The sequence below is a fragment of the Anser anser genome, assembly GCF_964211835.1.
Source record: "Anser anser genome assembly, chromosome: 2".
Taxonomy (NCBI): domain Eukaryota; kingdom Metazoa; phylum Chordata; class Aves; order Anseriformes; family Anatidae; genus Anser; species Anser anser.
This window is the reverse complement of record NC_139721.1, coordinates 112,938,369-112,953,586: the sequence shown is the minus strand read 5'-3', so window position 1 is coordinate 112,953,586 and position 15,218 is coordinate 112,938,369. Positions and strand designations below refer to the sequence as shown.

The following is a 15,218-nucleotide window of genomic DNA, read 5'->3' as shown; positions in this document are numbered from 1 at the left end:
TCTTTATCGGTTTAAAAGAAGCAGAATCTAAATCCACATTGTTCAAAGACTTCAGTTTTGACTAAAAAAAAAAACCAACAAACAAACCACAAAACAACTATGTTCAAGGTAGATTTACAAGCAACTTGAGCTGCTGTTTAAGATGCATTTCCTTTAGTCTTTCTGTATTAGTAGCTTGTCTTTTCTGTTAAAATTGCCACCTTTTAAATAAGGAGTTGTCCTGTGTCCGATGCATTTTGAACAAAGATTATAGAAAATTAGACAGTTGTTCAATTGTCTTGAGTTTTTATTATTTAATTAATATTCAGCATCTGTGGGAAAATACCGTACGGATTGCTGCTCCGAGTACAAACTTCTGTACAGTTACTGGAGTAGATTTGAGTCATCTGCTACGGAAGGAGGAGCTTTAGAAATCTGATTCGATTGGGCATCGCGTCTTAATCAAATTGTATTATTTCCATTCCACGTTGGACTGTCAGATTTCAGTCAGCTACTGTCTGTTTGTACTTGTATCGACCAGTGAAAATGTTGATTTAAAGCTTGCTTGGAAACAAAGAGTTAAATGAAGCTTTAACGAAATGTTCTGTTGTGACCCAGTGCAGCAGATGAAATTTCATCCGTTTCGATAAGATTTCTGGGGACTTCCTGTTGCGCTCGGTCTGAATGTCTAGTTGTAACCATTGGCACCTGAGTTGAAATTTTTGCCCTCTAGTAAAGTCACTTAGTTACATGTAGTGAGGTGCTGCGCTAACAGGAAGACTTTTTTTTCTTGCTTCCTAGACTTTGGATTGTTGAAAACACGCTCTTCTACGTCTGCACAACCTACGACAAGCACAGTGGTTTATACTAGGCCTGCAATAACAACTTTTTCTGCAGGTAAAGAGACTTCTAAACAAGCATCGTACTGGCAATCTGATACATGTGACCCTTCTCTGCAAAACAAAGACATAAAGGACAAATGTGTAACTTGTCAAGCTACTAAAGCGTCAACAGTTGAGAGTATGAAACAGACAGTAAGTTCAAGTCAATGCGACACCTCAAAGCCAGCAGCGCCCCCAGCAGGGATGCTGGGCTTTGGAGACAAATTCAAAACAGTACCTGGAACGTGGGATTGTGATACATGTCTTGTCCAAAACAAACCGGAAGCTACAAAATGTATAGCATGTGAGACACCAAAACCTGGAACGGGAGTAATGCCTGCTCTGACATGACCAGTGGTCACAGACAGCTCGGTGACAGTGACATCCTCCTCGAGCAGCACTGACACAACAGCCACTCTGGGCTTTGGAGACAAATTTAAGAAGGCGAAAGGCTCTTGGGACTGTGGAATATGCCTTGTACCAAATAAGACGGAAGATAACAAATGTGTAGCCTGTCAGTCTGAGAAACCAGGTATGGTCCTTTTTTTCCTGTTGTTTCCATCCTAGCCTCTGTGGATCTTGTACAGAATAAAAGTACGTTGCATATATGGAATATTTTAAGCAACACGATTCCCAGGTACGGTTGATGGGTTAGCGGCTGTCTGCAGGATTGGTTTACAGGCACTTCAGAGGTCTCAGCCCAGGTTCCAGCCTGTCGCATAAATTGAACTGATTGTGAAATGTTTTAGTACGGAGCTGGATCAATGCAGATACCCCCGGCTTTGCAGCTGGTGAGGGAAGATGGCTGAAGTGGGTGACTTAATTTAAAAACAACATAGTGATTTTTCACTGGCGAAAATGAGAACTCCATAGAAAGAGTTAAAAATGACTGCGTTTTTCTCTTTCAAAAAATAAGTAAAAAAAATTACAGAATGTGGCCAAAATGCCTCTACTCACCGTTTGTATGTAATTGAGGGGAGATGTGAAGCCAGATTTCAAGACAGTGTAGTCTTAACTAGTCTTAAGCTAAAGCAGAGAGATGCCTATGAAGGTCAGTGGTAGGCTTCAAGAAAGCGAGTGACCCGCTGGGTAACTTCTTCAGGGCAGTACTGGGTTGTTTCCCATTGTGTGTGACCGTAATTGATTTTGAGCGTGGTTGTATTGTTTTTAAAATACGATTCTAATTTTAACTTTGACTCTAAATGTCATTTAACATGCCATTACATCGAAAAACACCTGTGCAAATATATCGTGGAAGAAACAAATTAAGATGGACTAGACCGGGCTTTTGTAATCATCCTGTGCGGTAAGACTGAAATTTCATGAGGTAAGATAATGGATTTCAGACAGAGTTGATTCTCTTGGACTTCCAACCTCTGAGCGGTCAGTCGGCATCTTTGTCTGAGGCTCTTGCCATTGCAAGGAGGAATTTTGGAAATGAGGGCTTTACTGTGACCATGGTGCAGTGAATTGCACGGTTACGTTGCACTTGTCAAGAGGAAGAGCGATGCAAGTAATACTAGGAAAAAAGTTTTCTGCGTGTGCTGTGGAAGGGAAGAGCCATTCTTGTCTTTCCAGTTTTGAATTTGAAGCGTTATCTTCTGCTTCTCTCTTAAAAGGCACCTTTTTTTTAAAAGGCACCTGTCAGGCCTCTTTATGGAGGTTACACTGTCGTCAACAGCAGCAGAAGCTTGTGTGCTGAACAGAGTTGTGTGTTGTTTGGAAGCTTTGAGTTCCACTCTGGTTTTTTTGTTTGTTTCTTTGTTTCTTTGTGGGTTTTTGGTGGCTTTTATTTTTTTCAGGGGCGGGGGGGGGGAGTTGCGGAGTAGTTTTGAACATTTCTGTGGGATTTGACAAATCAAATTTAAAAGTTAATGTTCATTTTATAGTTCATGTTCAAACAGGATGGTTAACTGTCTTGTTTGTCTCACAGAGGGTCCAACACCTGTGACCAGTAGCAGTGCATCTGCATTTTCTGCTCCTTCTGGAGAATTTCTGGATTTAGACAAATTCAAGACGCCCGAAGGAAGCTGGGATTGGGAGACCTGCTTGGTTCAAAACAAAGCAGAGGCCACGAAGTGTGTAGCCTGTGAAAGTGCAAAGCCAAGCACCAAAGCAGAGCTCAAAGGTAATACTTCATGATTAAAACGAGGATGCATATTCTGTGATTTATTTTTTGGTTTGCTCTGATTTTTTTTATTTTCTTACCTGTTAAGCACAATTATTTTTTCCTTTGAGGTGTGGCAAAATTATTCGTTTTTCCTGTAGGAATATTGCCTAGATAACATCTGTTTGCACACTTTTCCCCAAGAATAAGTTTATCCTTTTTAGAGAAAAGCTTTCATTAATGACGTGCTTGTTCTTTACATGCCCTACACGTTGTTCATTTGGAGTTCAGACTAAAAACATGATCTTTCAAAGAAGTTCGTATACTTTTTAAAGCCAGGTGGTGGGCAGAAAACACAATTGTGAAAAGTTTTATGTAGAGAGGAAGCATGGGGTTTTCTTGTTTGTTTTACTGTTTGGTGGGTTGTTTTTTAAACAGTTTTGACTGGAAAGATCAGGACTAGAATGTAGTTCAAACCTTCAGGTACTGTTCAGAGGTACCGGTTAATACTGGTTCAGATAATTACAGATAATTACAGCCAGCTCTTGGTGTTTGTGACCAATAAAGTTTGTGGCTCCAAAAGGAGTGGGTTAGTGCTAACTGATTAACTGCTGTATATGCAGAAATATGGAATCTGATTACTTACGCAGAGAGCACTTAAAATGTATTGTTTTGCTGGCTCTCAGTGAGTTGCATCTTAATGCTACCAAGGAATAAGCTTTTTGCTTCTGGCCCCAAGTTTTTTAATTTGGTGAAAGCCTTTTCTGTGCACGTGCACATGCCCGAGAGGTTCCTTAAGTAACAGAAGCTATAGTAGCTGCTATCTTCTGTTTTTTGTAGAAGACAGAAATTGAATTCGTTAGCTTTGTAACTGTTATGCATACTAGAATTGGTTTTCTCCCTTTTGAAAATTGTAGAGGGTATGCCTATGTCAGATTTGGTGAGCAAGGTGATCAGATGAGGGCACTGCAAGACTGCCAGAACGCACCAGGCCTGGGGGGAAAAGGAATCCGGCTGAGCATAGGAATTTCTAAAAGGTAACCAAGGAGTTGTGCATTGATACAGTTATTCTAAATAATCAGATTCTCGTAGCTCTGCCTTTGGAAAGTCTGTGGCCCTTGCTGTAGTGGCTGTACACAGGATGCAGTCTACAAAACCAGAAATGCAGAAGTCCTATGTTTTGACTCCCTGGATTCATCAACCTGCTTCAGGATGGCTGGGGGAATCCAACTGTTAAGTCTAGCCAGACAGCGCAACTTGGGCTTAGCTGCCATTGTAACCAGCCTTGTTTCTCAACAGAAGCAAAGCTGAATGCATTGGTAAATATTTTCAGGTTTGGGCCTGTATAAGGTAGAAGGGACAACAAGCGGTTTTATATGCTAGGGAGTTCTTGTTCTTAGAGCTTTCCCTCTAGTTTGAGAGAAGCACATAACTAGTTTTACAGTGGGTTGACAGGAAAGAAGTGGGGGGGAAAAATGGGAACGCAGGGAGAAAGCCAAAGGCGTTATTACTAGAACAGGTTTAGAATGCTATTCTTTGCTTTTCATGAGCTTAGGGCAATGGGGAGTTTAAAGCTTAGCACTTCCTGAGAGGGTTTCTTACTCTACCGGCTCAGTTCTATCACTTATTTAAGGCAATTCAGGTCTCTGAACGGTTAAAGAATTGATACCAAATTTGATGAACTTTGATCCAGGATACTGACAAAACAGGACTTCATATAAACAATTTCAGTATGTTCATGAGGTCAGCTTGTGTGTTCTGTTAAATAGTAAAAAATGACACTTCTGTTTCTGTTTACCTAGCATAATTCTGCAAATGTTGCCTCCTTCTGCTTTAGAATGGAAATGCTCTTCTCCAAGAGAGCACTGTCCAAACTTCTTTGCCAAAATTTTTTTATTAAATTAATATTTTTTTATTTTGAAAACAAGAATAAGCCACAAACATGTTTTCTTGCTTCGGCTATCCAGAAGAACGTCAACAGTATTTTCAGATTTTCCTTCCCTACAGAACTGTATGTAGGAAGAGTGCAGTTGGAAGCAGAAGACGTAAGATGATGTATCTTCTGTTTGTTTACTACAGTAGCAAGACAATGGATTACCTCTTTATTAGAACTTGTGTAGCTTTGCAGTATTGAAACAAATGTAGGTATTAAAATACACATCAGTAATACGTTTCTGAATGGCTGAGTACCATGCTCTCTTAGCATTGAAATACCCAGCCATTGGATTAGTTTGTCCCTCACGTTTGCTTAGTTTGGAAGCTATTTCAGAATGCCTTCAGCTTGTATTCTTCCCAAAAAGCATAGAACTCACTTCTCTGCATCCCCAATTCAAGTCAGAGAAACTGGGCACTGCAGACACAGGAGGTCTGCCTATACAGAATCAGTGAAGTCTAAACAGTGGATTTTTTTGAATATGCAGCTGGGTTATCTGAATGTTCTTTATGCAGTGTGCATCAGTTTTAGTACAGATAGCACTTGTCTTGGTTCTTGTCATTAGTCTGAAGCTGCCCCTGAGAAAATCTTGAAAGGGAAAGTAGTGAAAACTAATCAGCTGGCCCTTTCTTCTTAAGAACCAGTGTATTTTGTAATTCTCCCACTAATAATGAGGCGTCATGCTGGAGAATCGCGATTGTGTTGTTAAGCAAGACTGACTTCACCTGAGCGGTATAGTTGGCAGCTGTTGAATGTTTAATGGACTTTAAACAAACAAAAAAACTGAGCAGGTGGAGGTAGACATGGCAAACTGACAGGCAGCGTCAGATGCTTCTTTGAAATGGATAATCTGACTCCATTCACTTCTTTCTGGAAATAAGATCTAGTAATTAACCAAACAAAAGATAGAAGGGTTAAGACTGCATCTTTAAAGCAGCTGTGCTTGATAAATGTCTCTGGTCTTAAATCAATCTTTAGCAAAGCACAGAGACTTAGCAGCAGCTTGCTTATGCCAACGCTAAAAATACTTGATGTGTACAGGTAACCATGTCAAGGCTCTGGAGTTAGTCCATGAGAACAATTCCTTCTGGTATTGGCAAAGGTGAGGATGCTTGCTTCTATAGAAATGAGGTTTTGAGCTGTGACTTAAGCTGTCACTTAGGTGACTGTTTAGGAAAGCTTCCTTTTAAGCTTTGAAGTATGTAAGCTGACAAATTGTTTAAGTTCAGAACTGGGTTTACAGTCTCTTGTTCTCTGACTGTATGCAACTTCTCATGTTTCAGACTGAAAGCAGAATTCCAGCGGTACCAGTCATACAACTATAATGATTATTGCCAAGATTACCAGAACTACTACTCGCAGAGGAGTTACGATGCTTACGCTGACTACAACTACAGCTCCTATGCTCCCTATGACAGCATGCAAGCTGTTGGAGACTGCTCTTTAGGAGATTCTTTAATGGCTCCAGCTGTTTTTGAGGTAAAGATAGTGCACGCTTGCTGTAAAGAAAATATTTCACAGATAGTATGTTGTACAGATTTGTGTGAATCAGCAAAAAGAATCCGAAGTTGAAAACATGCTTTCTGCTTAGTGTGAAGTTAAAAGAGCAGATTCCATTCAGAGGTGTTTGTATTTAAGTGCTTAAATAGTAAATCCATAGAATTAGTGATTTATACACCATTATTTGTTCACGCATACCAAAGAATGGTTTTGACAGCATAATTGCGTACGCTTCTTCTGTTCCTGTTCTTCTGATTTGCTTTGCTTAAAGCAAATTAAACAGTTGTTGTAAGTGGTCTTATCGTGGTCAATGTATTAGTTGTGACCTCCGGAGGTCCCTTCCAACCTGTACTGTAATATTGGCTTTCTTCTAAAAATAAGTAGATAAAATGCCATCTATCCTTGTAGTTGTAGGAAGAAGGAATGGGTTGAGACTGCAGCACTTTGAATCTGTGATGCTTTCTGAAATGAGTTATGATTAAACTTAGCCTTTTCTGTCTTTCAGGAATCTTCAGTTATGACTGCAATCGGTGATGACCTAATTACTGACGGTAATAAGGGTTCTATCATTGTCACTTGAGTTTAGCCATACTTGTGCCTTTTAACAATACAAGCCAACCTCTACTGGATGAAGAACATCTTGAAAATTCAGCTGAGGTCAAACCTCTGTGGGGTTGATCTGCAATCAGCTGGGGTTTTAAAGCTGATACAGCATACACTGACCGCATCAAGTAAAACGGGACACTGTCAATGCTTCGCAGCAGGTTTCTTGTACCTGTGCCTTCATTCCCATTTGAAAATGGTCTAAGACAGAATTTTGTTCTTTGTATTGGTTCCGCTAAACAGATTTTATATTAGAAACTCAGTAATATGCAAAAGCTTTGTTCTCCACCCTGAGGTAAAAGCTTATGTTGCAGATTCCAAAAGGAGGATTCAGCTTGCACTTACAAATACGGTACAAAACATATTTGTGTCCTGGAAGGTTTGCAAAGTTCCTCACGTGGAGGCATTTTGTGTTAGTGTTTAGAAACTATCCTATGTAACGTGTATTGCCGTAGAAGTGAATTAAATGACTCTTGGGAGGGTTTCATGGCTGATTATCCTTAAACGTTATCTTTACTATCTTAAACATTGTCTTTGTCTTTATCTTGAAAGACAATTCTAGTCCCAGCCTTCTAATATACAAATTCCCAAAAGTTGGAGCTGTGAGGCTCAAAATTTTAGAGGACTAAATACCTCACTAAAATTAGTAGATCTAATAGCTTATTACACTTAGCTTAAAATACATTTTATTAGCCATTTCACGTGAAGTTTTTTTGTGCGCATGCCTCAGATTTGATACTTGGACTTACCAGGCTTTTATTTTCAGATCCACAGCTCTACTTGGATGTTGATGAAATGAACAGACAATTCACGGAGACAAGCGAAGAACTCTACGATTCACTCATGAATTGTCACTGGCAACCTCTGGACACGGTCACTTCTGAAATCCCCTCTGCTATTTAAGTGTCTTCTAGAGCATGACCGTTAGGACCAAAGTGCTAAAACTACATTTCTTCTACATTATTCTAGCTCATAAGTTTTAAAGCACAATGATAGGTTGGGTTTTTTTTGCTATGTTTTTGACAGTTTCTGTAATCTTTTTGTTCATCACTCTCTTCTTGGAGCATCATGAAGTCATGTAAATATTCGAGAAATGTAAAGAGGTAAATGGGGTCTAAAGATGAGACTTGCCTGTGTAAATAAAAAATTTGTTTCTGCAAACCTGCCAGCAAGGGATTTTACTTGTACCTGTGTGCAGCACGTTCTCTTCCGGCTTATAGAATTTAACAAGGTAGTAAGGGTATTTCATCTGTCTTTATTTTTATATGGGCATTAGGACACAAGCAAAATCTAGCTTTCCCTTGTTTTCCTGGTTCCTTAGGTAAGCGGCAAGCCAAGCCTTTCATGTGCTTGCTTAGACTGGAAGTATGTATGGGAGACACTCACAGGCCTTGCTGTGGAAACACCTGTGCCCACTTTTTCCTGCAGGCTGCTGGCTCTAACTGTACTACTGATATATGCTAGGTCAGCTAAAATTGGCTTATAAATAGGGTATGTTAAGCATATGGAAGTGTAGACTTCAACTGCCATAGCTACAAACATCCCGTGGAATGAGGATGATGTCTGCTGGCACTCTCTGCATCAGCATTCAGTTTTCCCTTGCCCTTCTTACTGTTAGACTTCTCAGCTGACGCTTTACAGCGAAGAAATTGCTACAACATAATCCGTGTTCTTAAACCTAAAAAAAAAAAATCTTGGAGAAAACAACTTGCTGGTTTTCCCTCCTTGCTGGCAAGGAGAAAAATAGTCCACCAGGAACAACAAAAAAATCCTAGTAACAGCTCCTTAAGTTATACCCTCTGCCACCCTCTCTGATTGCTATGGTCTTCCTTCATTCGTGGTAATGAAGTTTTTAAAGCTCTGGTAGAAGGATGACAGTACTCAAGTCAAAGGAGATGAGAGCAATGAGGAAAGCTTTGCTTTAAGCTAGAGCAGTCTTGCGAGTTGCTGCCTTTATGCTGTTCTTATCTTGAAGGGTACAGAGTCTTTTCCAGTCATAGGGACTCCATAACCCTATGAGTATGGAGAAATAGTTGCTAATTAACAGTGTGTATAATAAGTAAGTGAGGCTGGAAACAAAAGAATATTCCTCCAAGAAAAAAAAGGAAGCAGAAATTACTGTACTTAATAGCTGGGGAAGCTGTTAAAGCTAGTTGACACAGTTCTGGTACTGCCGTGTGTGTTTTGGGGGCAACATAAACCATAATTGCTGTGATGGCAGGTAAGAATCCAATTCTTTTTTATGGCTTAGTGTAGTCAGTGAAAGCAGTGGTCCTAAGCTGCATGCTGTTCTTAAATGTAATGCAAATCCTCTTTTGTGACTCCTCAGTACTTCCAGGTTACTTGTAGCTGATCACCAGCAACTGCTTCTGTTAGCTATTAGCTGTTGGGTTTTTGCTAGGAATACTTTCAGTCCTGAATTGAAATGATGACATCCTGAAACAGAAGAGGCTCTTGGAGTATTGTAGGAAGCACATTCTTCCTGGTTCTAGTGCAGGTGTACACGTAGGAGGAGACAGAAGGCAAAGAACCTCACATAGGTGGAGGGGGTGAGGTGGCATCACAGTTAGAGCTGTTGCAGTTAACTCTTCCCAAAGCATGAAAGCAACGTGGCTGGGAACAGGGATTTGTTGGGTTGCTTCTTTGTGTGAGCCAGGGAGTCTTTTGAGGGGCAGATTAATAAGAATATGACACAAGGTAGAGGTGGAATAGATGAAGCAAAGAATCTGGGTGGGAAAAGGGTTGCTTGTACGTGTCTATGGAATTGTTTCAGGGGACTGAGCTGGGGCAAATTCAAGATAATAGATGCAGCCTCCTTGAATTTGGATGGCAGTGCTGAAGCTTCAAAACCTTACAAGGTTTGATGCCACTTCAATTGTAGTGCATAGCTGTGGTACTTGAGCTCAGAAGCGCAAACTGCACAGGATTTTTTTATCTATTTTCTTCAACGTGAGCAGCAAAACATCTTCCAGGAATGTGCCTGGGTGCTACGCTGCTTTGACACGGCTTGCTTTGCATCACCAAACACAGTAGTTAGGTTGCATCGAGTACTTTGTGGAAACATTCATTGTGTTGTCACCCAGAAATGGGATGCTACAGATATGTGTTGGCCCGGCAGTATCAGTGCTGTTTTTTGGCCTTTGAGAGGTTGGTCCATAACAGGTGACCTGTGTAATGAGGGGCCCACATAGATTGGTGACTTCATTAAGTCTGATACTGTGGTGGTGTGTGACCCAAGGCCCTGAACGTCAGAAAATCAGGCTGTGGCCACCTATTTTATGCAGACTTTGCCTATTAACAAGGTCTCTACACTGTACGTTAGAGACGTGCGCCTCCTTTTCCGGACTAGATAGCGAAAATACCAGTTTTGTAGTTCAGTGAATGAGATTGGTTGGGCTGTTTGTTCTCCAGAGCTGAAAAATGTTGGGAGTGTATTCTCTTGGAGTCCACAGAAATGAAAATGATGAGAGGAAGAGAACGTTGGTTGCAGCCCGCGTGCTGCTGTTATAAAGTAGTTCTCTGATGTCTTTTTCCCTCTGCTGAGACTTATCAGCCTATCGTCCTTTCCTGTTAGGAGCGCATACCTGGCTTGGGATGGTGTGCGCAGGGCAGATTCTTTACCGTAAGAGCACAGTGAATGCCAGACTTCTTCCTGTACTGCCGTGTTAACCGTGAGTCACAAATTCAGGAAGCAGTGATTGCATCGGAACTGCTAGAATGCTTTGCGGAGTCTTTTTACTGGGTAAACTTCACAGCTGCAGTTACAACTTCCAGCCTGTGTTAGCTGAACACATCGTACTGGTGCCCGCCATCAGTTTGACAAAGATGGGATTGCAGTAGGGACTTGCTTTCTTCCTTCTTTTTAATTAAACAAGTCTTTGAAGCAACTTTTCCAACACCGCCATACTTCACTTCTTCCAGTTATTTTCTGTTTTACTTAGCTGAAATGTTTTTTTTTCTTCCAAGCTTGAGGAAGTTTTCTACAAGAATGTCCCGTAATGATTTCATAAACTCTTTTCGTTGTACCTAGCTGCAACAGAGAGTGCTTTTATTCAAAAACCTGCTGGTTTTCTTTTCCAAGAAGTAGTGGGGTTTTTCCTATCTCTTCACTGATGGGAAAGGCTGTAGGACAGTAGCTTGAGGGGCTACTAATGCTGTCATCAGTGAGCCGGGAAAAGGCAGGAGTCCGAAACGGGTAAAAAGTACTTAAAAGGATACCAAAAGAGTAGATGGTACTTAAGCCGTGGATGTTTCTTTTTGCAGGGATGCTCTGGACCAACCGCTTCTTTCTAGCGCTACCTCAAAGTAACTTGCAGATAGAACTCACAGGGAAGGTTGATCAAATGGTGATGATCGCTGTCATTCTGCTGGACACGCAGATACTTGCCTTTCGTTTTGGCTCATTTTTAATATCAATTAACTTCAGTGCCTCGCGTTAATAGACACCGTTTGACTGCATCGGCAAATGTTTCTGAGTCGTGAGTGTCATTAAAGGCCTGTCACCCTACGGAAATCCTTCTAAATAAGAAAAATGGCATTTAAATAAATAAATAAAGCAGCATTTGAACTTATGAGCAAACCTAGCGTAGCTGCCTTTGACGCTGATCTGGAGGAGAAAAATCACGTTATCACACTACTATGGTTGCCTTAATAGCTTTGGTGTACGTGAGGGAGGGAAGCATTATGTGATGTTTGCCTAGCTATTACATGGCCAATGCAGGAGGGGTTTTAGTCAGTTCCCTGAGCACGGATTGTTGCAGAAGTCGGTGATTTCACTGCCCAATGTCTGTTATTAAGGGCACGATTCACGTCCCGTTATCGTTTTTATTATTTATTTCTGTGTTTATTTTCTGGGGCGGCGATCTGTCACGATGCCCATCGTTCCCCTGCCGTAAGGTAGAATTTAGCGTGACGACCGCTTCCCGGACCAACGGGGCCACGAATCCGGCCTAAAACTCTGCTTGTGCGTTGGTTGTCGGCGTGGGGGCTGTTGGTTGTCGGTGCGGGGGTATCGGTTGTCGGTGCGGGGCTTTTCTGACGAGCACTGTGGGCTCGGGGCGCCGTCCCACGCCCGGCGCGGTGCTGCGGCACACCGGCGGTCGGCGCCACGGCGCGGGGAGGCTCTGGAGGTGACTCCTAGCCCCGTGCTTACGGTGGCCGGGCCGGGGTTCGTTATGGCGGCCGGGTCCTGAGGGCGGGAGCGGGAGGGCGGCGGGACCGGGACGGGACCGGGGCGGGGCGAGGAACGGGAGCGGCAGCGGGAGGGGGGGGCGCGCGTTCCCGTGAGGGGAGGGGGCGCGCGAGGGAGGGAGGGGGAGGGTGTGAGAAACACTCCGTAGCCAAGAACTTGGGCTCAGGCGAGGAGCTCAGCGAAGCAGGAATTTATTCGCGATCGCAGTGGCGGGCGTCCCGTCCGTGCGAGGACTACCGCACACCAAATTTCCCTGGTGTATTGCCAAGCACTTCCCCGTGCAAGGGCTTACCATACACCGCATTTCCCGAGACTCTTCCTTTCTCTCCCTTAGCTCACGCTTCGTCCGTCTCCGGCCGCGCCCCTCGCGGAGCTGCGGAACCGCGGATCAGGACTCCACACTCGCTCCGTACAAAAGTACGTCTCAATCACACGGCACACAGAGTCTCACCCGACCCCCAAGGCAATACTTCCTATTTCTTACCTTGGTCTGTGCACAGAGTTACCGGATCGATTCTCAAACCCGGAGTGCCTGCCTTCTTCCCTTCCCCACTCCTTCACGGATCCTGCCTCTTTCATCAGTCTCGGGCCCTCTGTCAGCTCTCCGCAGAACCGCCGCCGTCGATGCACAGGACCGCTGAAATCAGCGGGGCATGCCTTCCTGCTGCTGCGGCGGTGGGGCTCCCCAGTAGGCGACTGGCTCCCGGACGAGCCCCAAATTGTGAGAAACACTCCGTAGCCAAGAACTTGGGCTCAGGCGAGGAGCTCAGCGAAGCAGGAATTTATTCGCGATCGCAGTGGCGGGCGTCTCACGAGCAGGAGCGCCCCTGCTGGTTCCAAAACCCAGTTTATATACTTTTTGATGACGGGACCCTCCCCTGTTTCCCCACTCAGGGGGTGATCCAGGCTCACAATCTGTCCGATGCTTCCCAGACAATGCATGGCCTTCCGTTGCCGGCCTGTTAAATTTCGAATTTCTTTTGACTTTTTTACTGGTTGAAGCGGTGATGTTTCTTCACTTACCTGACTTGACTCAACACCGTGATTTTCCCCGAATTGTTCTACGGAGTCTGGTTGTCTGCGTTTTACAAGGTCGCCTGCTAAGCGTTCTTATCGCTGCAAGCACACCTCAATACCCCATTCCTTACCTTTAAACAACGTAACTCTGCAAAAACAACATTTTTATTCCCACGAGGGGCAGGGCAGGCCCCGCGGCGCGTGGCGGCGGGGGGCGGGGGGGCCCCGTGACGGCACCGAACGCGGGGGGGGGGCGGTATGGCCTCGGGCGGCGCGACCGGTAGCGGCGCGACCGGCAGCGGCATGGCCGGCGGTGGCAGGGCCGGTGGCGGCGGGGCGCCGGGCGGCAGCCCAGGAGCCCGATCAGGAGGAGGAGGAGCAGGAGGAGGAGGAGGAGGAGGAGGAGGAGGAGGAGGAGCGGCCGGCGGCAAGGTGAAGAGGCGGCGCCACCGTTTGGGCGCCGCGAAGCCCCCCTGTGCCAGGAGCAAGCGGGTGAGGAGCGGCCCCCCCACAGCGGGCCCTTCCCCCTCAGCCCACCAGTTACCCCCTTACTTACCCCCTTCCCTTACCCGCCCCTTTATCCCCTTAGTTACCCCCTACCCACCTCCTTACCCCCTTAGTTACCCCCCCCGACCGCTTAGTTACCCCCTTAGTTACCCCCTCAACGGCTTAGTTACCCCCTTAGTTACCCCCTCAGCCCCTTACTAACCCCCTCAGTTACCCCCTCAGCCCCTTCCTAACCCCCTCAGTTATCCCCTCAGCCCCTTACTTACCCCCTTACCCCTCTACCCAGCCCATTACCCCCCTCCTCCCCCTCCCCTTCACCCCCAGCCCGCTGCTCTCAGGACCCCCAGTGCCACCCCCAGGGCTTTCCCCGCTCCCTGCACCCCTCCTCAGCCCATCATCAATTCTCTGAACGTTACCTGCCAGGCTTTGCTTCTCGTTTGTGCTGTAGGGTACAGCAGGTTGACGGTGAAAGCGGTCCGTCAATTCGGGCTGTGAAAATCCCCGTGCTGGAGGGGGGACGCGCCGAGATCCCTCCCAGCAGCTCTTTGCTAAGAAATGTCAGGACGCCCAGAGAGATGCTCTGGAGATGCCCTCTGCACATGTTTGTTCAGCCAAAACCTCTCCGCTATTAAATCAGCAACGTAGCTGAGGGGATTGATTATCATATGCAAAACCAAGGGAGCGCTACGCGTGGATAGCTGCTCAATTAGGTTTTTATCACTTGCAGAAATGCCAAGTCCCTTATACCATATATTGACAATCAATCTTGTCCATCTAAAGCTGGCCTGGAAGGGCAATGCAAACATTCCCCACGCTTACAGAGCAACCGTTGAAACCTCTGGCTTGAACAGTGCATTAATGTTGAAAGTGCCATAGCTTGCGTGTGCCGACACTGTGTAGCTAACTGATAAACCTTACACGTGGATTAAAAATAATCAGTGGAGATGGTTTTCTAACTTTTCCATTGTCTGTTATCTCTGCGTGTTTTCCAGTAGGTTTATTTAAAGAGTGTGCCAGAGCAAACACGTGCGTGGGGATATCTGGGGGATTCTGCACAGAGAATGGCTGCTGCACATCCAGCGCAGATCAAATTAACAGTAACTTATCGGGGAAGAATTTTAATGATTGATAAATAGACAAACTGATAGATGTTACATGTGTGCATTTATTATAGCAGTTAGCTTTGTAACCAGACGAATCGTGCAAATGTTCATAACGTAAAAGGGCGAGCTTTGAGCAGATAGCTTGCTTAGAGCATTTGTCAATTAATTTCAGTTTATTTTCAATATCATGTCCACTCTGCAGAAGGTTCTGTGGCTTAATGTTAATTGTCTCTCAGTGATGCAGTTGGGGAGGCACGAAAGCGACCGATGCGATTTTGTGAGGTTATACCTCTGGTTCTGATCCCTACCCCGCTGTTTTTCTCATCCTTCCCCCTACAACTTTAGTCGATAAGTCGATTCTTAGAAATACTTAAATAGATGTGTTTTGTGTGGTTGT

General features: G+C 44.4%; 2 protein-coding genes across 5 annotated transcripts in view; both read left to right on the top strand.

The window, feature by feature from the left end:
- LOC310895668 (uncharacterized protein) overlaps positions 1-15,218 on the top strand; it is an 88,148-nt gene that overhangs the window by 54,529 nt on the left and 18,401 nt on the right. For 2 of the 4 annotated variants that reach the window (XR_014580853.1, XR_014580854.1), the window contains exons 23-24: positions 781-2,187; positions 2,794-3,694. The exons of 1 other annotated variant lie outside the window; for it this stretch is intronic. Coding sequence is in view for 1 of the 3 variants with exons in the window: in XM_083827200.1 (XP_083683326.1) it covers positions 781-795 (15 nt within the window). In the remaining 2 variants the exon portion in view is untranslated. Of the gene's footprint in view, positions 1-780; positions 2,188-2,793; positions 3,695-15,218 lie in introns of those variants that run through there. One more of the 4 variants, XM_083827200.1, reaches the window with a different exon arrangement.
- LOC310895689 (tRNA selenocysteine 1-associated protein 1-like) lies at positions 3,884-8,163 on the top strand. The gene is made up of 4 exons (XM_083827284.1): positions 3,884-4,004; positions 6,184-6,379; positions 6,906-6,951; positions 7,770-8,163. The coding sequence occupies exons 1-4, from the start codon at positions 3,925-3,927 to the stop codon at positions 7,904-7,906; spliced, it is 459 nt and encodes a 152-aa protein (XP_083683410.1). The 5' UTR covers positions 3,884-3,924; the 3' UTR covers positions 7,907-8,163.